Source organism: Carcharodon carcharias, chromosome X, assembly GCF_017639515.1.
Source record: "Carcharodon carcharias isolate sCarCar2 chromosome X, sCarCar2.pri, whole genome shotgun sequence".
NCBI classification, from domain to species: Eukaryota; Metazoa; Chordata; class Chondrichthyes; order Lamniformes; family Lamnidae; genus Carcharodon; species Carcharodon carcharias.
The window spans coordinates 15638312-15664433 of NC_054507.1; the positions used below are offsets into that span (position 1 = coordinate 15638312).

Consider the following 26122-nt stretch of genomic DNA (forward strand, 5'->3'; position numbering starts at 1 on the left):
GTTCTATTTACTACCACACAAATAAGAACTGGAATGTTGTTTCCAATATTGCATCAGAAGTTGGGATGCTCACTGATGATTGCACAGTCTTCAGTTCCATTCACAGTCTTCAGTTCCATTCATAACTCCTCAGGTCCTGAAGCAGTTTGGGCTGGCATGCAGCAAGACCTGGGCAATATTCAGACTTGGGCTGATAAGTGGTAAGTAACATTCGTGCCACACAAGTGCTAGATAATGGCCATTGCCAACAAGAGAGAATCTAAATGTTAATGGGATTACCATAGCTGAACCTCCACAATCAACATCTTGAACATCACCATTCAGTAGAAACTTAACTGAACCAGCCACTTAAATGTTGTGACTACAATGCTTGCAAAGCCAAAATTTTCTTTTAACATGTCTTGAAAAGAGCATTGGCGGTATTTTCAGGCAATTATTCAGTTCCTATGATGCAAGGACACAAGTCATACCAGTTATGCAACAGCAGTTGGAGAAATGAATGATTGAGTGTATCCTTCACTGCTACCATCTTGCATGGATAAAGCCCAGGGGACAGGTTACGGTAAATCCCCTGCTACTTCCTGAATATCTCGATCAGGTTCCAATGTTTTTTTTTCTCCGAAAATATACGCTACTCATAAAATTTGTAAAAGTACATTACAATTCAAAGTTGACATTGCATAAAGTGCAAAACGTATCTGTTTCTTTCAATACACTGTGGTGCCTCACTACACTTACAATTATAGGTGATATTTATAATATTTCATGTCATGCATACAGCCCAAGGGGTTTATACAGTTTCCAGCCCCTATTAGGCTCCAACTTACAGCATACTCATAAAAAAAGCTTCAAATATTCACAAGATTATTACTGTTTAGGTTTAACTGCTGCACATAACACTGACACTAGCCAGACATCTTGAAACGGTCCTTTCTGGTCCTGTATACTCCAATGTTTCTTGGTACCTTTGGAAGATTGGCCCTAATAGCTGGTATTATGTCTCCTATGCAGGGGCAACCCCCTCCTAAATTAATACAACCTTGATTGTATGAATGAAGCATAAATGAAACGTGGATTACCTACCCCATAAAGACTTAATTCTTCAAATGATAATGAATCCTCCACACCACATGATCTCACCCATTTGTCCCTACAGGCCCTGTGGAAGTATAGTTTTTGAGGGGAATTATTGTTATGTGGATAGTTTTAGTTCCGTTTCACAGCAAATTGAATTGATGTAGTAACTCTGGTCCTGGGTTTTTTTTATGACACAGGAATCAGAGATCATGGTGGCACTTCTAATTTGCAAAGTCATGCTCTGGGCACATGATTTCCCTCCAGCAAGTCTATGCACCTACAGTGTGTGGATCTGAAAAAAATGATGATGACCTTGCCAGGTATATGATCTATCTTTGTAATGATAAAAGGCAATTCATTGTAGAACATGAGTCTAAATTACAGTAATGCTTTAGTTATTCTTTCAGTAACCAAGCACTATTGCTATAATTCATTTATAGCTGATGGAATAATGGTGAAGATAAGATTTCAGCACATTGTATGGATGAGATCATGAAGTAATTTAGCCAATTCTCTTTTCTCCTCCCAATTTTCTCTCGTTTTGCTTCTCTCTAGTAAAGGTGCTGACTCTATGCTTGGGTATGAGTCCACAGTGCAACAGTCCTCAGCATGAGGCCATGCTTCAAGTGAGTATATGTAGAAAGATATTCAAGTGTGAAAGATCTTTGCTAAGTGGAGGAGCTCCATACATATTTTGATAGTAAGTTGCCAGAACCCCCTTGGTGATGCCAAACCAGGAAGTACAAGATGATCCCACCTTTCAGATAGCAGCCATAAAGAAATTCATAACTAGAATTGTCCCAGTGCCTTTTCAGGAGGAAGTGCCATGTGAACCTAAAGAGGCCTTCGGTTATAGAAATAATTATTTTTATCCCAATATTCAGCAGTACAAGCACCATATTAATGTTTCTGAAGTGCGATTAATGCAGTGACTCTGAACTCTAAAAGTAAACCATGGACTTGTCAAGAGTCTCTGGGTAGTCAGAGACTGGATGTAACTCCCAAGATACGTGTGGGACCCCTTGGAAGTCCCAACGCAGTGGGAATTTTTTAGGAGGTTTGAACTTATGATGGACAATTCCCCTGCCCATCAGGAGCCTCCGAAAAAGTCTCCAATTCGGAAACTTTGGACCGTTCTGATTTACCCAGGAAAGTCAGATTAAACCCTAGTCTAACACCTGGGTAACTGCAGAATTGAAACCATCCCCCTCGTCAATCACACACACTGACCCCCCCCGACCCCTTCCCGAACACCACCCCCCACCTTCCCCCCCCCCCCCCCCCCCCCCCCCCCCCCCCCCCCGCAACGACCCAACCTGACTAGACCCCACCATTTGACTCCCACTCACCAACCCGACCTGACTAATCCCCCACCGGCTGACTCCCCCTGACCCTCCGACCACCCCCCCTGCCCCCGCCAGAATCCCTGACTCGCCCCTGACTTGACCTGACAGGCCCCCCAACTCGATTCAACCTGAATAATTCTGTTCACCCGACTCCCTCCCCGATGCCCGACTCCCCCCAAACCCGACCTGACCCGACCTCACCACTCTACCCACCTTACCCCCTGGCTCATCCTACTCACTTACCTTACCCACCCTACCTCCTCACCCACCTTATCCTGGGACCTGAATAGTGAAGGGTATTTGATACTTTGAAATGATTGGAAGCTAGGAAAAGGCAGTGGGGTAGCTCTGTTAATTAAGGATGTCATTAGTACAGAAATGAGAGTTGACCTTAGCTCGAAAGAGCAAGATGTAGAATCAGTTTGGATAGAGAAAAGAAATAGTAAAGGTAAGAAGTCACTTGTAGTAGTGGTTTATAGGCCCCTTAACAATAGTTACATGGTAGGACAGCGCATACAGGAATAAATAAATGGGGCCGTAAGAAAGATACCGCAATAATCATGTTGGCTTTAATTTGCATGTAGATTGGGCGAATCAAATTGGCAAAGGTAGCCTAGAACATGAGTTCATAGAGTGTATTCGGGACAATTTCTTAGAGCAGAATGTTTTAGAGTCAAACAGGGAGCAGGCTGTTCTGGACCTGGTAACGAGACAGGATTAATCAATAACCTCATGGTAAAGGAGCCTCTAAGTGGCAGTGATCATAGCATGATAGCACTTCATGGTCAGTTTGAAGGGGAGAAGTGTCGGTCTAAGTTTAATGTTTTAAACCTGAATAAAGGTAATTATAAGGGTATGGAGGCAGAGCTAGCTAAAATGAACTGGGAAACTAAGTTAAACCATAGCACAGTAGAAATTCAGTGGCAGACTTTTAAGGAGGTATTTAATAACTCTCAGCAAAGATTTATCCCAGTGAGAAAGAAAGACTCTTTGAGGAGGATGCATCATCTGTGGCTAAATAAGGGAGTTGAGGATAATATCAAATTGAAAGGAACACTGTACAAATCTTTAAAAATTAGTGTTAGGCCAGAAGATTGGTCAAATTTTAAGAACCAGCAAAGAATGACTAAAAAATAATAAAGAGGGTGAAAGCAGAATATGAGAGAAAGCTAGCTATAGCTAGTAACATAAAAACAGATAGTAAGCGTTTCTGCAAGTATTTAAATAGGAAAAGAGCAACTAAAGCTAGTGTTGGTCCTCTAGAGAATGAGCCTGGGGAATTGATAATAGAAAACAAGGAAATGATGGAGGCATTGAACAGGCATTTTGTTTCTGTCTTCACTGGAGAAGACTTAGAAAACTTCCCAAAGAAACTTGAAAATCAAGAGGTAAAGGGAAGGAGGAACTTAAAACAGTCACCATCACCAGGGAAAAGGTGCTGGGAAAACTATTAGACCTAAAGGCTGACAAGTCACCAGGACCAGATGGCCTGCATCCTAGGGTCTTCAAAAAAGTGGCTGGAGAGATAGTAGATGCATTGGTTATAATCTTCCAAAATTCCTTAGATTTTGGAAGGGTCCAAGCAGTTTGGAATACAACTAATGTAACATATTTATTCAAGAAAGGAGGAGACAGAAAGCAGGAAACTATAGGCCAATTAGCCTAATATCTGTCATAGGGAAATTGCTAGAATCCATTATTAAAGAGGTTATAGCAAGATACTTATATAATCATAATGTGATCAGGTAGAGTCAACATGGCTTTATGAAAGGGAAATTGTGTTTAACTAATTTGTTATAGTTTTCTGAGGTAGTAACAAACAAGGTGGATAAAGGGGAACTTGTGGATGTGGTGTACTTGGATTTCCAAAGGCTTCTAATAAGGTGCCTCATCAAAGGTTACGACACAAGATAAGAGCACATTGTGTAGGAATTAACATATTAGCATGGATAGAGGATTAGTTAGCTGACAGGAAGCAGAGAGTAGGGATAAATGGATCTTTTTCAGGTTGACAAGCTGTAACTATTGGAGTGCCACAGGGATCAGTGCTGGGTCCTCAACTATTTGCAATATATACCAATGACTTGGATGAAGGAACCAAATGTACAGTAGCTAAATTTGCCGATGACACCAAGATAGGTAGGAAAGTAAGTTGTTAAGAGGAGGTAGAGAGTCTTCGAAGCGATATAGATAGGTGAAGTAAGTGGGCAAAGCTTTGGCACATGGAGTATAATGTGGGAAAATGTGAACTTGTCCACTTTGTCAGGAAGAATAGAAAAGCGGTATACTATTGAAATGGAAACTCAGTGGGACAGAGGGATCTGGATGCCCTGGTACATGAATCACAAAAAGTTATGCAGGTCCATTAAGCGATTGGGAAGGCAAATGGAATGTTGGTGTGTATTGCAAGGGGAGTGGAATATAAAAGTAGGGAAGTTTTACTGCAGCTGTACAGGGCCTTAATGAGACCACGCCTGGAGTACTGTGTATAGTTTCGATCTCCTTATTTGAAAGAAAGATAAAGTTGTGTTAGAAGCAGTTCAAAGAAGGTTCACTGAATTCATTCCTGGGATGAAGGGTTTATCTTATGAAGAAAGCTTGAACAGTTTGGGCCTATACCCATTGGAGTTTAGAAGAATGAGAGATAATCTTATTGAAACATATAAGATCCTGAGGGGGCTTGACAGGGTGGATGTGGACCCGGAGGATGTTTCCTCTTGTTGGGGAGACTAGAACTAGGGGACAGTTTAAGAATAAGAGGCCTCCCTTTTAAGACGGAGATGAGGAGAATTTATTGCTCTCACATGGTTGTTAGTATGTAGAATTCTCTTCCCCAGAGAGCAGCGGAAGATGGGTCATTGAATATATTCAAGGCTGAGTTAGATAGATTTTTGATAGACAAGGGAGTTGAGGGTTATGGGTGGCAGACAGCAAGGTGGAGTTGAAACCACAACCAGATCAGCCATGATCTTATTGAATGGTTGCGCAGGCTGGAAGAGCCTGCACCTAAGTCTTATGTTCATATGTACTCACTTACCTTACCCACCCTACCCCTCCACCCACTTAGTTTCTCTCCATAGCTTTTGAAAAAGCTTTGAGACATTTAAACTCTTAGGGCAGAATTCTTCGCTTGGCATGTGGGCACGCGCCCAACCCACTCGAGCGTGAAATAGCATGTGATGACGTCGGACGAGCGTCCCGATGTGATAGCGCACTTGCACGATATTTCAGTTGGCGGGCGCATGTGAGAGTCTGAAGCACACCTGCTGAAAATTAAGAGGCTTATTAAGGCCATTAAAGTAGTAATTTACTGAGATTTTTTGTTACTTGCCCAATGTTACAGTTGGCGGGTGGGCAAATCGACCAGGCGGCCTTTGCATTTTCCAGGAAACCTCATCCACAGGCGAGATGAGGTTTCCGATGTTAATTTAAAAAAACCGTTTCGACAGAATTTTCACCAACCGTATGTTCCGGTGACTGTTTCTGAGGTGTGGGCACTTTTTCCCGGTTTTTAAAATCTTTATTTTTTGCATTTAAGTTCTTCAGCTCCCTGGGGCAGCTCTCTGCCTTCAGGGAGCTTTCATTCCGCACTGCCCTGCGCCTGCACTGACTTCAGCACTCGCCTTCCTCCCACCCGCACTCCGGCAGTGCTGAGCCTTTCAGTGCATCTTTCACGCTGGCTAGCCGTTAATTGGCCAGCCAGCGTGAAAGTGTGGTCGGAGGCAGATTGCGGTTGGGGGTCCATTTCTGGGCCTGCTGAACTAAAGACCCTGCCCTCATTTACCAGAATATGGCAGCAAGTGCCATAAAAAGGGGGCATGGTTCCTGTGCAGATTCTCTCTATTGCTCCCTCCAAGATTTCCTGCACTGACTGAGTTCTGCAGGATCCTCCATCGGAAGACTGCCCTGAAAAATTGGGGGAAGGCAAGTGCGTATTTTTTTTGTTCCAAACCTGAACGGAAGATTTGTGTCAATGTTTCTAAGCTTATGCTATTAGTAGAAGGGATTAAGCATTGAATGGTTAAGAATTGAATATTGAACCACTTGTAGGCTATCCTTACTCCCTGCAAAGCCCCAATATATTTCATGAGGTGTGGTGCCCAAAAGAGAAAGTAATACTCCAGGTGGAGTAGGACCAAGGCTCAGAAGAACTGAAGCATCACTCCTTTATATTCCAGCTTCTTTGAGATAGAAGCCAACACTCTATTAGCTTTTTCTAACCACTTTTTGTACTTGTGCCTTTTAGCAATTTGTCTACCTGGACACCTAAATTCCCTTGCTGCTCAACAGCTTTAAGTATCTCACTATTAAGAAAATGTTCCAATTTGTCTTTCTCAGATCCAAGGTGGATGACGTCACATTAAATTTGAGCTGCCTTGGTTTTGCCCACTTATTTAGTCCATGTCCTTATATAACCTTTTGCTTCCATCCACATAGTTTACTATGCCTCCTAACTTTTTCATCTGCAAATTTGGATATACAACCCCCCATTCTTTCATGCAAGTCGTTAATATACAAGGTGAAAAGCTGAGGCCACAATACAGATCTCTGGGGAGCATCACTTGTCACATCCTGCTAATCAGGCTGAACCTTTTATCCCTACTCTCAGTCTCCTGCCTCCCAATCAATTACCAACCCATGTCACAAGGTTACCTACAGCTCTGTGTGCTTGCACTTTTTAGTAATTCCTTGTGAAGAACCTTGTCTAATGCCTCTTGGAAGTCCATATAAATAACGTCCATAGACACTCCCTGTCCATTATGCTAGTTATCCTCTCAAAAAAAACCATCTAGATTTGTTAGTCATGACTTGCCCTTCACAAATATGTGACGGTGGGTCTGTCACATGGCACCAAAATCAAAGACTGGCAATGGAACGAAAAGCAACAAGAACACCAGAAGCAGGAACACAACAGTGGAAAGCAAAATTTAAAAAAAACCAACAAATTAAAAAATACATACCCAGGAGTGGATTGTAATAAACCTAAGCACCAAAAGTGAGAATTAAAAAAAAAGTGAAGTAATTAAAAAATTAAACAAATATTGGGAGCAGGAGTTAAAAGAAAAATATCGTAAGTGAGAATTTTATCTTTGTTCTTCCCCCTCTAGCTCCATCTTGCCCATCTCTCTTCCAACCCACTAACCTCTTCTCTCTCCAGTTCACAAATTTCCAATCTGTTTCCTAGCATTAGCAATCATGCTGTCAGTTTTTATCAAGTGCTTGCATTATACTTGCAGTTGACTTATCTCTATCCCACTACAACTTCTCTTGTCAGCTGTACCCAACTCTCTCCTTTAATCCTTTCCCTCATTCTTTCCTTCTTTCCCACACGCCATTACATCCTCCTTATCAACCCCCACCTCCTCTTACATCACCCAATTTCCCCTCTTCTCCCTGGCCACAAAACATTTATAAAAAAAAATAAAACCTTGTTCCCAGTGGTCTCTCCCTGGTGTGAGAAAAACCATTGTTATTTGTCCTTGAACTTTCTTTAATTCATTTGTAAAAACAAGCAAATGTATGTGTACAGTTGGAGGCAGGAGGGAAACATCCAAAATGCTGCAGATACATCCTGTGATATTGAGAACACTGCACACGTTTGCACTATGGGGCCTTCCTTCGGCCAGCAGAATTAGTGACAAAATCTCGAGTCCAAGCCCAACCTTTTTGAGAAGCTGACTGCAGAGCCACTCAAATAAACAGAACAATTTCTTACACTTGGTACTTAATTGTGCTATTGTGAAATATCTGGAGTTCTCTTTTCTTTTATTACAGTAAAGCTTTATTTTAAGCTTGGACTTGAGTGGGAGGGGGCAGGGAGTTCTAGGCTGCTGAGGGAGAAAACGACCAGGTTTTTTTGACCAACTTGATTGGGTGGTTCATCTTCTTTCCTAGAAACCTTCATCTGCAATTTAATTGTTTTTAGTCATATCATCGAGGAGAGATTTGTGCTGGTCGTTAATCAATTTGCACATCAGCCAAGAGGAAGTTGCATATAGCAAACAATTGCCATTGGAAGACTGTTTTCACACAAGAAGTGTGACTGAAGAAGGATCGTTCCACAGTTCAACACCTCTGTGATGCAAGATGACACAAAAATCATTCCTTAGAATATTAAACAGATAGCTTTCCCTGAAAGAAATCACAATCTGCCCATGTCCCCTAGCTTGTAAGCTTGTTTCAATTGGTAGTATTCCTTCCTCTGAATTTGAAGGTGAAACAGAAGGTTGTAGGTTCAAGCTGCATACCAGAAGAGCAGTGAGATTTACTGCTGCCCAGGCAAACATTTCTGCCTCAATCAATATCACCAAACACTGGCTATTCATCACACTGATATTTGTGGATTTGGTATGTAGTGTTGAGAAATTTAAAGTTACTAGTATATTAAGGGATTACTTAATGATCAATGTACAAGTATCATGGACTGGGTGAATTAGAGCATATTTCTGATTAACCAAATATACCTCATGAAAGAAAGTGAGCTGTAAGTGACTGACACACTTCACAGGAGGAGGGGAAGTCTAGACAATGTTGCATGGAATTTTCCATTCTGGGACTAAGTCCCGTGGCAGGGGCGGGAACGGGGAGAATTTCCCACCATGGAGGCCGGTGGGAATTTGCGCTGTATCATGCGACACTGGCCTAATTAATTATGCAGTCAGGGGTTTCCTGACATTTTGCGCAGCAGAGCGGGCTGGATGGCTCACATCCCAGCATCATATCCATATTTAAAAGGTGCCCGGACATCAACTTACCCACCGTTGAAGGAGAAGATCCACCTCACAGAAGATCCTGAAGCTTCACCCATCCACATGGTGTTCCAGCGTCGATGGTCACTAGTGGCCTCCATTTTCCCTTCCGATTTCCGTGAGCTGTCGCAGGCCTTTTTGCAGGTAAGCCTGGCGTGTGCACAACATGTTGGTTGAGACGTGCTCTGGACTGGTGTGATATCCCACTGGTGGTGCGGACAATCAGACAGGGATGGGACGATTCCGGTTGGACCTTCATCTGCATCCCATTAGCGAGATGCAAAACAGTTTTGCGCCAGCCTCTGATGGGAATGGTGACCCGCCACGATGGGCGGGAGCGCAAGTTCCCGTCGTCATTTTATGTCAGCAAGAAACCGATTTTTCAGCTTCTGCTGCGTTGACACCTCCCCGCCCACCATTAAACCTGCCGTGGGGTGCGGTGGGGGGAGGGGTGGGAATATTCCACCCATTGTCTTACTCTTACCACTGACTATCATGATGCATTTTTGCCCACAATTGACTCTAAGACAATAAAACTTGACAGATATAATCCTTTATACTGATGTTTTGTGGGATTATGTTTTGCATCTCTGATCAGCAACTCAGAGGAATTTTGTCAACTTGGCAGCTTATTATCTGTCCGCCACCATGAACTGCTTTAAAGGACACAATGGGAGCTTGTCAATGTATGAACTTCCTAAAATGTCCAAGTTGAGTCTGCATTAGCTTCACACAGATATTCAAACCATCAATGACTCTGCCACACACATTCTCTCCTTTCATTGCTAATGTGTTCGAACTTTCAGCTCTTGTCCTTGGAAGGTTAAAGGTCAGAGGATTAATGCTGAAGCAACTGCAGGGAAGGAACCAATGTATGCACTGAGCAGGGTATTTAATAGGCACAACATTGTGTGTGGCAGAGCAGACTCCATGCTGTAGTGGGTTAAACACTGTACTTCAGAGTTGTGTACCTCAGTTACTCAGTTTTTGGAAAAGGTACCTAGCTCTCTGTTGGAGGTGTTCTACACCTGATATTGTCAGCTGCATAATATCAGGAGTGGAAACTCTAAGCTTCCCTCTTTTTAGCTCAGTGATGATTGGTTCAATTGTGATCAGCTAACTCGCCATAGACCAAGAACTGAGCCAGTACCCTGTCTGCATGACTTCATATGATAGGGAAATGTTTTTTTCCCACTGGCCATCAAGGGAGCTTCTATCGCAATTGTTAACCTCCACTGCAGGTACCATCATGCATCAATCACTGCCAATAATTGCCACAATACCTGCCAGTGGCAAAAACATATTTGTGCTTCAAAGGGATTAACTTGACCTCTTTTGGAGCTAAATTAGGTCTTATGCAAGGTTCTATTGAGAAGCCCTGAAAACTGGACTTTTTCTTTTTAAAAAAAGGTACTTTCTGTAACTGTAGCTCAGTGGGTAGCACTCTTGCATCTGAGTCAGAAGGCTGTGGATTCAAGCCCCATTCAGAGACTTGAGTGTAAAGTTAGGGCTAATGCAAGTACAGCACTCCCGCAGTGCTGCATTGTCGTAGGTGTCACCTTTCTGATGAGGTATTAAACTGAAACTCCGTCTGCCCTCTCAGGAGGATGTAAACGATTGCCTAACACTATTTTACAGAAGAGTTCTCCCTGGTGTGTTAGCCAATGCCCATCCCTGAAATACTAAAGCGGATGATTAGGTCATTATCCTATTGCTGTTTGTGAGACCTTGCTCTGTGCTACATAACAGTGAAGTACTTCATTGTCTGTCAAGTGCTTTGGGACGTTCTGAGGTTGTGAAAGGTAAATGCAAGCTCTTTCTTATAAATTAATTCATGAAGAATCGTTTCAGGCTAATTCTGGTACTTAACCCTATACAAAATGTTGTTTTTAAATAAATGTTAAAAATCATTGGCTGGAATCTGGACCCCATTCCTATTTCACCTAGCCACCATTTCTTCTCCAATGTCCCTAGCTCTTTAGCTAGTGTAGTCCCCTTTCAACTGTTTGCCCAAGTCATTTTTTAATCCCCAGTAGTGAGGGCAGTATAAGAGCTGAGCTCAATCATGTCCACACACATGCACTTTCCAGCAGAGGTCATTGACTTGCATTCAAGGACAGGAACCTTGGTTGCTTTCAAGGGAGGGTGAGGATATTGGTAGTTCCCAACTATTGCCTCATCCCAGATTTCAGCTAACTAAGCACAGGCCAGGGCTTGAATCTGAGTGTATCATTATGTGCATGATAGCGTTACCCAAACTGCCAATGGTATGGATTGTCGAGTGATGCGGGTTAGAAGGCAATTGTTCACGTTCCTTTTAAAAGATGCGCATTGTACTTGCAAAGGTCAGGGGTCATAGACCTCCAGATTGAAACTAGCTCCATGTCATCGAACTTAAATATAATCTTTTTTTTCAAATGGAGAACTCTTCACTTGGTCGCTGACTCCGCATTGGGTGGAGCAGATCCTAGTGAAGTCCTGTTCTCTCTGTAATTTCAACACTTAAATCATTGAATGTAGGAAAATATGTAAATATTTTTTTCTGTCAACTAATGCGGTCTAAATAAGTAATTCACACTTTCTCATTGCGTAAGCTGTGCTCCCTCTCCAAAAATAGCAGCTTAAGGCATTTTCCAGAGTTCAGTGTGCTATAAATAGGGATCTATGCCCTAATAGTTATAATTACCTTGGTGTGAATTTGTGAAGCATGTTTGTTCGTGGCTTTCAAATTTAAAATAATCTAGGGAGGTGTGAAAGGGTTACTGAAAGCTGTCTGGAAAGACTGTATGTGTGTGTGTCTGAGAGAGAGAGAGAGAGAGGGGGAGTGTTTTACTAACACTTGCAGTGTTCAATAATTTCGCCTCCTGTAAACACGAGGTCGCACACAGACTCAGTCAGTTCCTCTCTGTCGGGCTGGGTAACAGCTTCTCCTGCACCAGAGACATGACTTCAGAAATGACACCTCTTCTGTGCGTGTGTTGTCTGCTCTTGGCAGCCCGGAGCTCAGCTTTTAACCTGGAGACAACCAACACGATCGCAAAGGAAGGAGAAAGAGGGAGTTTGTTTGGGTTTTCTGTGGCTTTACACAAACAGACCAGCCCGGAGGCACAGAGCTGGTGAGTTGGAAATATATTGACTCTTGTCGATTCTCTCATCCAGACCGGTGTCTCACAAAAGGTGCGGGAAAGAGGAAAAGTGCAGATTGATCAACCATTGCCAATTTTATTACTGTTGGGGGCGGGGTGGGGGGAAGAGAGAATAATGACGTTCATCACATTAACGGAATGGAATATTTCTGAATAACGCATTTGTCTTAATGTCAACTTTTTTCTTGTTTTTAAAAAATGTATCTCTTTGGGAGTATCCAAAAAAGGCAATGCCTGCACTTCTGGGCACGTCGACTCAAATATTGTATCCTTAACCCTTTCCTGTGACAGGTTGCAAGGCTTTTCGCGCTGGAATATTTAAACCAGAAACCCAATACTATCAGGAACTGAATTCTTTCTTAGCATCCTTGCATGTCCACTTCGTAAAGTATGTAATATGTTATATTAACTAACGGTAGTGTTGGACATGTAAAAGCAACCAAAGAAAGTGTTGCAAGGTGCAAGAAGGGGTTTCAACATGTTAGTGATTGCATTGCAATTGGAAGGTTGGGTTCGGGCAAGCCAGTGTTCAGAAGGTGAAGTATTCATTGCACTGGATGTTTGAATGCGTGGGACATTTCGGACTGCTTTACGTGAACAAAGAATTGCTTTATGAAAAGTTACGAGTTCGGTGCAGTGATGGCTGGGCTTGTCTGGCCCATTGACTTCAACCTGCAGGAGTTGCGTTTGGCAGCTTTCAACCTGCCCATCCCATTCGTTTCTCATGCTTTAAAATCTGGCCGGTCTTGGTGGGAACAGCTCATGAATTATTTAAGAGTGCTTGACAAATCTACTGCAGCTCAACAATTCCACGACTAACCGACAAAGCCAGGACTGAGGACTTGCTCTAAACCTCGGGATACATACAAACAAGGAGCAGGAGGAGGCCATTCAGCCCCTCGAGCCTGCACCGCCATTCAATAAGATCATGGCTGATCTGATAGTAACCTGCAATCTGCATCCCACCTGCCGCCGATAACCTATCACCTCCTTGTTTTTTCAAGAATCTAGCCACCTCTCCCTTAAAAATATTCAAAGACCCTGCTTCCACCACCTTTTCAGGAAGAGTTCCAAAGACTCACGACCCTCTGAGAGAAAAAAATCTCCTCATCTCCATTTTAAATGGGTGACCCATTGTTTTTAAACAGTGACCCTTAGTTCTAGATTCTCCCACAAGAGGAAACATCCTCTTCACATCCACCCCATCAAGTGCCTTCAGGATCTTATATGTTTCAATCAAGTCGCCTCTTACTCTTCTAAGCTCCAGTGGATACAAGCCCAACCTGTCCAATCTTTCCTCATAAGGCAAGGCACCCATTCATGGTATTAGGATGATTGAGTTCAGATGTAGGCATGCAAACCATTTAGATTTACAATATTTATTGGCATGTAAATAACCAAATACTGCAGTCACTTAATATGGAAAATAAAACCCAAGCTGACCATTTAAAGTTTAATTAAAAAATTCAAAACTGCTGGACTTTTATTATAACAACAACTTGCATTTATATCACACCTTTAATGTGGTAAAACGTACCAAGGTGCTTCACAGGAACAACATCAAACAAAATTTGACACCAAGCCATATAAGGAGATATTGGGGTAGGTGACCAGAAAATTAGTCAAGGAGGTAGGTTTAAAAGAATGGGGGGTGGGGGGGGGGTGGTGGTGGAATGGGAGAATTTGGAGGAATGCCAAGATCTTGGAGGGTTGTAGGGCTGAAGGAGATGAGAGATCAGGAAGGGCAAGAGCCATGGAGGGATTTGAAAGCAAGATTAAGAATTTTAAGATTGAGGCACTGTTGAACTGGGAGGCAATGTAGGTCAGTAAGCATCGAAGTGATAGTGAGTGGGACTTTGTGCGGGTTAGGATACAGGTAGCAGGGGTTTGAATGAGCTGAAGTTTACAGAGGGTGCGAGAAAGGAAGTCAGACAGGAAAGCATTGGAATAGTTGAGACTAGAGGGCACAAAGGCAGGGTGAGTGTTTCAGCAGCAGATGAGCTGAGGTAAGCTGAGTGACAATACCGAAGTAGTGTTGGCGATGGAGAAGGAGGATGTAGGAAAACATCACAGGACCCTAATCCGATTTACAAGTTAACACTGAATCAAAGAAGGAGATGGGCAACTAAATCAAAAACAGAAAATGCTGGAAAAAAACGCAGCAGGTCTAACAGCATCTGTGGAGAGAAAGACAGAGTTAACGTTTCAAGTCCGTATGACTCTTCTTCAGACTTGAAATGTTAACTCTGTCTTTCTCTCCACAGATGCTGTCAGACCTGCTGAGCTTTTCCAGCATTTTTCTGTTTTTGTTTCAGATTTCCAGCATCTGCAGTATTTTGCTTTTCTATGTGGGTAACTAAAAGTTCAGTTCAAAAGGTGGGGCATTCAGTCAGCTTTTAAATGAGAGAGGGGCGAGGCCAGAGTTGGAGCAAAGCATGGCTCTTCAATGGCTGTAGAGTTGGAGGATGTTACAAAGATGGAGAGGAACAAGGCCATACTGAGATTTGAACATGAGGAAGATAACTTTGTGGAGTGGGAACCAATGCAAGTCACTAAGCTCAGAGGTGATGGGCGAATGGAGTAGGATACGGGCAGCAATGAGTTGGATGAGCTCAAGCTCAAGGTGGATGGAAGGATGGAGTCCATCCAGGGGAGTATTGGAACAGTCAAGTCTGGAAGCTTATAGGAAGTGACTGGGGTAGTTTTAATAGGAACAGGAGGAGGCCACTCAGCCCTTCAAGTCTGTTCTGCCATTTAATAATATCATTGTTGATCTGGATGCTAATGATGTGACCAGTTAAAGGATGATGTTTTGTAGGCAGAGACTTCAGTTGACATGAGAAATCTTGTGACTGGCTATTAAGAAGTCTCTCAGAAACCAGCAACAAAGCACAGATGATTAGATTTGTATTTATTGACTAACTAGCTCATCATTTCTGTCTGTCTGTCATTTGTACAGCCCAGCTGGGAAGCTGGCACTGTCTTTAGGAAGTTACATACATTCTTAGGGATGTACAGGGGATCCAATGGAGTGTATCAAAATGCAGGGGTCCCCCCATAAGTTTAAAAACTACAGACAGGAAGCTTTATCACCGCATTGAAGTCGAAAGAAAAATACTTAATTATTAATGCTGGATGGGATTAATGTTTGGAAAAATAGAGGGCTAGAAATTTGTCTCGAGTGGTGGCGCTAAACGGGTGGGATAGAATCGGCTGCCCGATATTCAGCTTTGAAACTCAAGACGCTAAATAGAACGGGTAGTAGATCTGATACCGCCCGTTTTATGCCATCGCCCGAGACGAGTTTCAATCCCACAAACTACTAGTAGTAGTTTCAATACTTTTATAGGATGAATGGAGGAGGGGGGCGGGGAGGCACCTTGTGGGCGTTGAACGTTTCAGTTAGTCCAAGGAGAAAGGGCTACTACGTTTGGCACACAAGAGTGTCGAGGCAGAAATGCGGTAAGGTAACGTAAATATTCGTCAATAATTAGCACACGCCCGGAGTTGAGAGCACACATCTACCCCCAAACACTTAACTCGCCTGCTCGTGTGTTAATACTTAACTGGAAGGGGAGGTAATCATTAACTAGGGCAGCTCATGTAGAGAGGGGCTCGGGGTACTTCTGGTGTGGCTTCAAGCAGGAGTGTGAACCGGTTAACGTGCGGGACAATGTCAGAATTGCACAAGGCATTAACACAGGCAAACAGCCCATCAGCTATAAAACGACTGGTGACCCCTCGGTCCCATTAAATCTGGTAAATGAATGGGGGTGGTCTGACCTTTTTTGGTAATACTGCATTCATTCTGATAGCTGATGACTGAGCGGAGTTATTTGAAGGTTGTCTGTGTGCCTTATTTATTTTTGACCGACTCCAGGAACACGTGTCACTCACATTATTAAGTCCCGTTAGAAACACTGCAAAAATATCCCGGGGACAGTTAGACGGCACGGTGTCCAATTATATATCATTTAAGAATGCAGGGTGTGCATTCTGAGTCATTTATCCATCTATAAATATTTAAAAGAAAGTTTCCTTATTTGCTCGATTCTCTAGTAACCTTATTTCCTTTCTTTGGTTTATATATTTTCCTTGCTGCTGCTTTTCCCGTGTTGCTTTTTCCAAAATCCACCTCCCTCTTCCCATTTTTACTTCCCGAAGGCGTGGCTTTGGTTCAAGAACAGCTTCAAAAGTGCCAGCAGTACCTCCGCCCAAACTGCCGTTCTTAGATAAGCACAGCTAGGCTATTCAGCCATGGGGGCAGCACAGCCCAACCCAGCCCTTGTCTGACACCCGCACATTTGTGATTTTTTAAATATATTATTCATCGGCGAGGAGAAACCCTGCTTTCTGTTTTCTCCCCACCTCCTTCTGGCCTTTGGTCTCTGAGGTGAATTCTTGTGCCCTGCACCCTCCCCTTTTCAAACTATCTCATTCCCTTTGTTTTGGCATTCCTTTTTGGCTGCCTTTGACCTTTTTTTGTTTTGTAAATTTATTCCCTGAATGCTATTTTGTTGCTATGTGCGACACTATAGGAATGAAGTGGAGTTTCAATTCTATCCATCTGTCTCCCCACACTTAACAGTTCCCTTTTAAACATTTTTTTTCAGAATGTAGAGATTATTTTCTTGGCTGGATTTTGACCCAACCAAAGGCCACGTTAGAGAAGAGCAATTTATCTTGGTGTATTCTGGAACTTTCCATACGGATCAGCTGGATTGATTATCCAGTTCCCTGGATCCTTCCCAATAGACATTCCCTTGGGATGTTGTGAGAAGGAGTAGCCAGTCTTTAATTCTCTCTCTTTATAAGACCGTGTTAGAAGGGCTACTTCAAACATCTGTGCCCAGATAATGTGACTGTCCCGGGGGCCCTGTTGAGAGACACCTCACTCGTCAGGGAATTAGTTAAGAAACAGATTGCAGGAACCACAGTCAGATTCAGGACTGTGAAAAGCGTGGTTTGTCAGCCGACGCATTCAATAACCAGTCAACTTTGCAAGAATTCATTGGAACTCTTGACGGCTGTGTACAACGTGTGCTTACCCCCATACTTTTCATATAAGTCTTTTGTCTGGAGTGTCCCGGGAGCTGTAAAAGTTGTCAATTCTTTTTCGATGCTAATGGCTCCTCTTTGGCCTGATGAGGAATAACTGAAGCAGACCAGGCTGTTTGCAGTGGTGGCATCAAATGATGAACCTGACTGGTTATGGTACAGAACCAAGTGGACATTTGGGGGATGATGTTGTTGTGCTAGGCTGTTTTTCTTTGCACACAAGCAAAAATACCATATGGTGCTATATGTTTGTTCACCAATGTATCCCCGATAGTTGAATCCACTGTCTGGATTTGAACTTTTTTTCATTCGTTCTTGGATGTGAGCTTTGCTGGCAATTTATTGCCCATCTCTGACCCAGCGACAGTGAAGGAACAGTGATATATTTCCAAGTCAGGATGGTGAGTGTCTTGGAGAGGAACTTCCAGGTGGTGGTGTTCCCATGTGTCTGCTGCCCTTGTCCTTCTAGGTGGTAGAGGTCAGGGGTTTGGAAGGTGCTGTGGCAAGTTACTTCATCATAGGATTACATAGGGTATACAGTACAGATGATTTGAACCAATGCCCCTTTTGAGCAGTCACATTCCAGAATATGAGCAGTCAAATTTCAGGTACCCCTGTCCCATCAACCTTCCAGCTAATGCAAGGAAGCCCTGGACTTCTTTGACACTAAGATTGAGACCATCTGTTTGGCTACCTCAGATTCCCTTTCCTCTTGCTTGTGTCTTTCTACAGATTCACTCATAGCTCCCCTCATATCCTTTCCAAGTGCATCGTGTTTGCTGAGGAATAAACCATGTCCAGGACATCATCCCCAATATGGTGCTATAGAATCGTTTACATCCACCTGACCAGGCAGACAAGTTCTCAGTTTAAAGGCAGCATATCTGACAGTGCAGCACTTTCTCACAAGTGTGATTGTGTTCAAGGCTTGGTAGTGGGCCATGGACCCAGTCTTCTGGGCAACTCTTAAGTTGACAACTTTACCTTACCTGTGTGAGTGTGCATGTATATTTATTCTTTCAAGGGCTGTGGGCATCACTGGCAGGGCCAGCATTTGTTGTCCATCCCTAATTGCCCCTGAACTGACTTTGCTAGGTCATTTTAGAGGGCAGCTAAGAGTCAACCACATGCTGTGGGCCTGGAATCACAAGTAGGCCCGATCAGGATGGCAGATTTCCTTCCCAGTGAAGCGGATGAGTTTTTATGACAATTGATGATAATTTCATGGTCACCACTGAGGACTAGCTCTGTATTCCAGATTTATTAATTGAATTCAAATTTCACTAACTGCCATGGTGGGATTTGAAACCATGTTCCCAGAGCATTAGACTGGGTCCCTGGATTACTAGTCCAGTGACATTACCACTGTGCCACCATGCACATGCACGCAGGCACACACTGGGGTTGGAAAAGAGCTATCTAGATTATCTTAACCTACAATGAGCAATTTATGCTGGCTAGGCAATAAAAAGCTTTCACGTGGGAGTAATTGAGCAGTCCGTGGATTGCTTGGCAATCTTACCAGTTTATCAAGGCTACGAAGAATCAAGAGCCTGTCTGGAGTGGAATGGAAAACAAGACAGACGTGCCCTGAGCAGAATTAAATGCATTTACAAATTCTTGTGTATGGTGACACTTCATTGTCAAGCAACAAAAATCTGGCCCTATAACTGGGAAATGACTTCTGAGCTGTTGACCCAGTGAATACATTATGAGCACAAAGGTAATTCATTTAAAATTAAAAACAAAAAAATTACATCTGTCTTAGAAGCTGCTGAGCTGGTCATTTAGTTGTGTGTTGGAGCATGCCTGTCAATAGCAATTTCCAATTTCAGATGATTAGACCGTGCTCTGAATTCTTAAAGGCACAGTGCAAGTTACAGGTCCCTGGAGTGTGTGATTTTCATTAAGTGAATGAAAGTCTTGGATGCCACACGGATTTCTCTTGGACCCATGCAGTTTGCTCTTTCTGTAAGCAGAGCTGAAAACCCATGCATTATTTCTTGTGGGAGCACTGGATTATGCATTTAAATGTGGAGTTTTGAATGAAACATTGGTAGGTGAAATTCTCCATGTCTGCATGGCAGTTAATGAGTTGTGCCATCTTAATCCATTTGAGTTTTCAGTGGATGTGTTCCACAAGGCAGCATTACCGTTCCCCTCATGAATCATTTTTTTATTAAATGTAGCTTGGTCTTTGTCCAAGTCATTAATGTAGATTGTAAATAGCTGAGGCCCCAAAACTGATCCTTGTGGCACTCCGCTAGTCACAGCCTACCAACTTGAAAATGCCCTGTTGATCCCTCTCTGCTTCCTGTCCGTTAACTAATCCTCCATCCATGCTAATCTATTACCCCCAACTCCATGAGCTCTTAAATTGCGTATTAACCTTTTGTGGGGAACCTTATCAAATTTAGGCAGGAAAATCCAGAGCTTGGGACCTAGACAGCTGAAGGCGCAGAGACACAAGCTGAAGACAATTTTGGGTCACATGGGCCTTCCAACCTTCACTGCTTCAGCTCACTCAGGCTAGGGGCACTGTTATAGGGCATGGGAGAGCACAAGCAAACAGCTAAGGCTCAGAATAGCTGGAAAGTGCAAGCGTGTGGAAGGCAGGAGAGAGTGAGATTAGGTGGCATCCTTTAGCGCCTTTACGAAAGGAGGGCAGAAACCTGCAAGGGGGTAGGGGGTAGTTATCTTGTTCAGAGACATGCACAAGCATGGTCACCTGCTCGGAATCGGTGCCGAAAGCAAGTCAGCCTGAGGGCAATGCGTAAGCTCCTCTGTCCTACTCAATTACTGAGGCGGGGCAAGGCAGAACTGGATTTCAGGGGTCAATAATCATTAATAATTCCTTTCACGACAGTGTAATGGAGAAATTCCACTTGATCTGTCACACTGAGATATGAAGTACTGGGTGATCATGTAGCTTACCTTGAGACTTCTGCAACATCAGACTATAGCTTACAACCAACCAGGCTAATCACTCACTCAACAAGGTGTTTGAAGAAATATCCATTTCTATGTTGAAAGTAGTAAAAAACCCAGTCATTTTGTGGAGAAGGGAAGTGAACCAGCTATAAGAAACCTCGACTGTCCCTATTATGTAACAGGTTAACAACATTGAGTATGGCAGTAGAAATTAGAGGTTTCGGCAAACTATTAATGTTTTTTCAGCCTTTCCAAAAAAAAAACCCGCCAAAATATTCATGGTACAATCTTTCAGATGGTAAAAGTTTGTAGGGAATGTCCAAATGTTTACCCCAGCCCTCCCAAAGGCACCAACTCTTACAAAAGCATATGGAATCCTGGGCTTTGTAAATATAAATATGCAATGTCACTAGTGTGCCTAGTGCACAAAGGCAAAGGAAGTTATGCTCAACCTTCACAAAAACACAAGTTAGCCCTCAACTCGAGTATTGTCTCCAGTTCTGGGAACCACACTTCAGGAAGAACGGCGAGGTGTTGGAGAGGATGAAGCAGAGATTTACAAGAATGATACCAGGGACTTCAGTTACCTGGAGAGACTAGAGAAGCTAGGAGTGTTCTCCTTTTGCTCTGACTTTGTTAATGTACATGAGGCATATGCTACAGGCCTCTCTGCACCATCTTCCATTATGTGAGATAACACCACATCTCACCCTTGTGGTGAGGCATCACGCACTGAAACCAATTGTTTCTTGGGATCACAGTGGGCCAAAACAACATCACTAGTCTGCACTTTCTTCACTTCTTCAAATGCCTTCTGACACTCCATAGACCACTCCCAAGCTACTCCATCTTTGAGCAGTTGATACAGTGGGCGAATGTGTTAGCTAAGTCAGGGATGAACTTAGAATAATATACAACAATCCCTATGAATGTTTTAAGTTCTTCTTTGTGCTCTGGCCTCTTTGCTTTCAAAGTTCTTTCTACCTTCTCTTGCATTGGGTGGATACCTTCACCACCTATTTGGTGATCCAGCTATGTAACACTTGACATCATGATGCAACACTTGTGCTTTTTAGCTTTGATGCCATACTCTTGAAGTCTATCTAGGACCCCGTTCAACCTTACAATGTGCTCTTTCTCTGTCTTACTGCTAATTAGAATGTCGTTTAAGAAGCAGCACGCTCTTTTCATCCCACTTAGTACCCGATCCCTGATGTTCTGGAACACTGTGGGGGTAGTATATACCCCAAATGTCAACCTGTCATACTGCTACAACTCTATGTGTATGAATAGTGAGTAGTTCTTTGCTCTTGTCAGTTAATTCTAATTGAAAATATGCATTTGACAAATCTTTCTTCACCTTTCCATTGGCTAAATTAGAAAACAAATCTTCACTGATAGGCAGTGGGTAAATATCATTCTCAATCACCTTATTTACTGTTTGCTTAGAACCTCCACAAATCCAAGCAGACCCGTCTGCTTTTTTAACAATGACAATGGGTGTGGCCCATTCACTGCTCTTCACCTTCTTAGTTGCCTCTGTTCTTTTTAATCTATCCAGCTCTTTACTTACTGCGTCTAACTGTGCATAAGGCACTGGCCCAACTTTGCAAAATGTCAGCAATACATTGTTCATTATTTTGATTTCAGCCTTGTGATGCCTAATTTTATGCTTTCATCCTCCTTGTTCAAAGACCACTTTGTGCTCTCTTAACACTTTCTCAATGTCAGACATACTCTTACTGATAACCGTATCTTCTTAGTCTAATTCCTTTCCCATCAGGGAGACTTTGGGCAGAATTTTCCACTCGGCGTGGATGAAGGCAGGCAAGCATCCCGACTTCATCACACACTTGCACGAGAGTCGGCAGCGTGCCTGCCAACAATTAAAGCCATTAATGTATTAGTCAATGGTGATTTTTCGCTGCCCGTCCAACGTTACGGTTGGCGGGCAGGTGAATCAGCCAGGTGCACTTTGCCTTTTTGAGGAAACCTCATCCAATGGCGGGATGAGGTTTCCGATATTAATTTAAAAAAAATGTTTGCACACAGTTTTCATCTGGTATACATTCCAGTGACTGATTCTGATGCTTGGGCATTTTTTCCCAGTTTTTACAATCTTCATATTTGGCAGTTAAATTCTTCAGCTCCCTGAGGTAGCTCTCTGCCTTCAGGGACCTTTCATTGCATGCTTCCCTGTGCCCATGCTGACTTCAGCACTCGCCCTCCTCCCACCCCCACCCCAGCAGCGCTGAGCCTTTCAGCACGCCTTTCACGCTGGCTGCCCATTAATTGGGGGTCAATCGCGGTTGGGTGTCCGTTCCCCGGCTACTCCCAGGCCCGCCGATTGTGGGTGCCCGTCAAACTAAAAATCCTGCCCTTTGATCCTTCCAACTAATACCAATAGGGTGCGTCATCATATTCCACCCAAACACTAGCTTGAACCTAACACTGGAATACTGTTACTGAAGTAACTACTGTACAGTTAAATTGTGATGAGTTAAACTCGGATGACTCCAAATTCCGGTTATGTCGAAGTCATCAACCATTCCCGCCGGCAGAATAGCAAATCCTACAGAACGATGCCTATGGTAGGCTGAAGTTCTGCACTGGTAACTCTGGATTAGCCAACATTTTGTTATATGATCACGCCGACTAATCAGAGTGGAGTTAGACCAGCCAGCCCGCCTGTTTTTCTAGCCGATTCCAAAAAGGCCATGGAGATGCTCCAGGGTTTCACACTGCAGTGCAAAAACTCCAAAAACATGTTTGACTGCATTGACGACATGGTGGACTGTGTTACGCATGTCTGAAGACAGCACGCTAAGCAGAGAAAGATTACAGAGTTTTTCCAGAGCTAACTCCCGACATTTATCAATACAAAGCTCTGGCCTTTTACTAGGTCAGGCCATTGTAAGGTGTGAACAAATTTAATAGAAACTTTATAACATTTACTGCTTTATTGTGTTTTAATTTGACAGTTGAATTTGTTGTTTTTGACATTGACCGCGGTTGTAGGCATATTGGGTCACATAGAGGTGCATTCATGTGGGAATGGGGCCTCCTCAGCTATCATGAAGCTCCGCTTAACACAAATTTGTGAGCGGACCTGCTGGGGTTCAATTCGTTGGGGTTTTATTGTAATCACTTTCCTTTTGCATAAGGCAGTGTGACTTAGGGACTTCTTGTACTCTCCTTCCGAGACAACAGACATGGCTGCAGCTGTATCAGCGATGGAAGTAAGCTGTGAATCTTCTACTTTCATTTCTACTGCGGGTGCTGGAATTATATCTTCAGCCCTATTAGCCTCATCTTCTATGTGCTGTTTTTTGACTGAGTACAACTCTTGATTCCCCTGCTCGATAACATCAATTTCTATTTCTAAATTGATCATATGCACATTTAAGGACTTGCAGGCTCCTGAACTAGCTCTAGACCTACCTTGACCTCGTGACCTGAAGCTTGACCTTGACCTGGAGCATTACTGTTTCTCTATGCACGCCGTCTGGATAGGATCAGCTTTTTGACAGGCACAGCACTTTGACTGGGAGTGGGGGCATTTAGATGGTTGGTGGCTACCATGGCAATGGTAACTTCTGACTGGAGGCAGTGGACCTGGCTGCTATGGCTTGGATCCCATTGAAATCTGATGGAAAAGAACTCCCTTGCAATTGGTAACTATCTCTTTCTGCCATTTCCATGGCCATGGCCTCATCTCAGGCTCCTTCCATATCAGCTTATTTTCTTTACTCAAAAGCTTAGCCTGGAATTTATTGTTCTTTAGGCCCTGTACGAAAGTGTTTAAAATATTGATTGCTAAGTATGCATACCCACAGTGGCATGAGAGTTTCTTTAACTCAAGAATGTAATCTGCTACAGTCTTACTTGGTAACTGTTTTCCTTGATGAAATGCAGTTTTTAGTAATGTTGTAATAGGAGTCCAGAAACTAATTTATTTGCCATACTGGGATTTATCAGGCAATACTGATTAGACACTACATCAACATGATGTGAACATGACGTGCACATGGAAGAATCTTTCAAAATATTCAAAACATCCTCAAATTTAACTTTAGGAGTTCCAAAGAGTATGTCACAATGTTCTCTGGCCCTTAATTATTCAAATGAAATGTTGTTAAAATGCTCCCTTGCCACAGTCTTCCTGTGGTGTTTTGGACTGGAAATAACTTGCATGGACACTACTTAATTGACCATGTTGTTCCACAATTTATTCACCACTCTCAAAAGAGAGGGCAATATGAGCAGCTCTTACTATATACTACAAGGTGCTTGACAGGCTAGTCATTGAAAAGGTTTTTTTCCCCTGACTGGGGAATCTAGAACATGGGGGCACAGTCTCAGGATAAGGGGCCGATCATGTAGGACTGAGATGAGGAGAAATTACTTCACTCAAAGGGTTGTGAATCTTTGCAATTCCCTACCCCAGAGGGTTGTGGATGCTCCATCATTGGATATATTTAAGGCTGGGATAGGTAGGTATTTTTCTCAAGGGATAAAGCGATATGTGGAGTGGGCAGGAAAATAGAGCCGAGGCATACGTTTATACACACCACTCCGACCCAAGTATAACATTTCCCAACATTTTGCCTTGACAATGCTTGGCTTTGAATATTGTCACTGATATCATTCAAGTATGGTAAATTCTGTTTGTTAGTCTGCATCATAGTTTTAATGAAAGGTTAATTTTTAAAAAAATTGCGTTTACATAAGGCCTTTTGTTGCAGTCCCAAAGTTCTCATACAGGGGGCTGGATTCTACATGGGGGCAGGGGGCATATTACTGCACCCCTTCCCCTTGTTGGAAAAGTCAGTTGCGAATCAGCAGACTTTAAAAATTGGTGTCCCGCAGTGATAACACACTGCCGATGGCCTTAATGAGCTCAGTGTGGAACTTGCGGCCCCTCAGTGGGAGGAAGCCTCGCCCTTGAGAGCTGCCGGCCAATCCTGATTGGCTGGCAGCTCTAGCAGTCTCAGCTGTGCCAGAACTCAGTAGTGGGCACTGCTGGGACTACAATCAGGCCCTGGGAAGAAGAGAGCAATGGATCCTGGATGCCCCGGACTCAGTAAAGTCCAGAGTTTTTGGACGGGGAGGGATCAGGCACCCTAAGGGAGGGGGTTATCGGGGATTGTTGGCGGGGTGAGGGGTAGGTTTTGGAGGCCAGGTGGGGAGCCACAAAGCAGCGGTATCATCCTGGGCAGGGGTGGGTGGGGACAGAGTGCCCCCGATGCACACAGGGTACCTCCCAAAGGATGCTGCCCTCCTTCCTTCCTGCTTTTCCCTTCAGATAGTAAAAAAGCAGACTCTGCTCCATTTTTTTCCTGCCTACCCACACATTATGGCATGGGCAGCGTAATAATTTGGGTCAATTGGTTTGTTAACGAGCTAAATTTCCCGTTAATGATTTGTTTCAAAATGGCTGGCGGGCTGCAGATTTTGGCTTGCTGTATTATGGGAAATCGGCGTGTTGACATTTGGGTCACGACCTGACATCATCACACTGGATTTTATGTGTGTGCGGGACAGTGGCATTCCCGATTTGCAAACGTAAAATCCAGCCCAATGAGTGTTTTTTTGAAGTGCGATTTCTTTCTGCGTTGTCAGATAGGAAAATGTGGCAGCCACTCTGTATCAGCAAGGTGCCACAAACCGTGAAGATTGACCAGTTACTCCAGTAAATTCCTATTGATGCAGTAGGTGGTAATAATTGCCTTGGAGGCATGTATTTCCCTGCGCTTTCTTCTCCAACCTCTTCAACAGGCCCCACACACAGCTGTCAACATTCAGGCGAACTTTG

The 26122-nt window shown here is 43.3% G+C and overlaps 1 protein-coding gene across 4 annotated transcripts in view; it reads left to right on the forward strand.

Moving 5' to 3' along the window:
* Positions 1-12031: 12031 nt before the first annotated feature.
* LOC121273263 (integrin alpha-7-like) overlaps positions 12032-26122 on the forward strand; it is a 273170-nt gene continuing 259079 nt past the window's right edge. For all 4 annotated transcript variants that reach the window (XM_041180296.1, XM_041180293.1, XM_041180294.1 and 1 more), the window contains exon 1: positions 12032-12288. In XM_041180296.1, the coding sequence (XP_041036230.1) occupies positions 12116-12288 (173 nt within the window). In that variant the 5' untranslated portion in view covers positions 12032-12115. The remainder of the gene's footprint in view (positions 12289-26122) is intronic.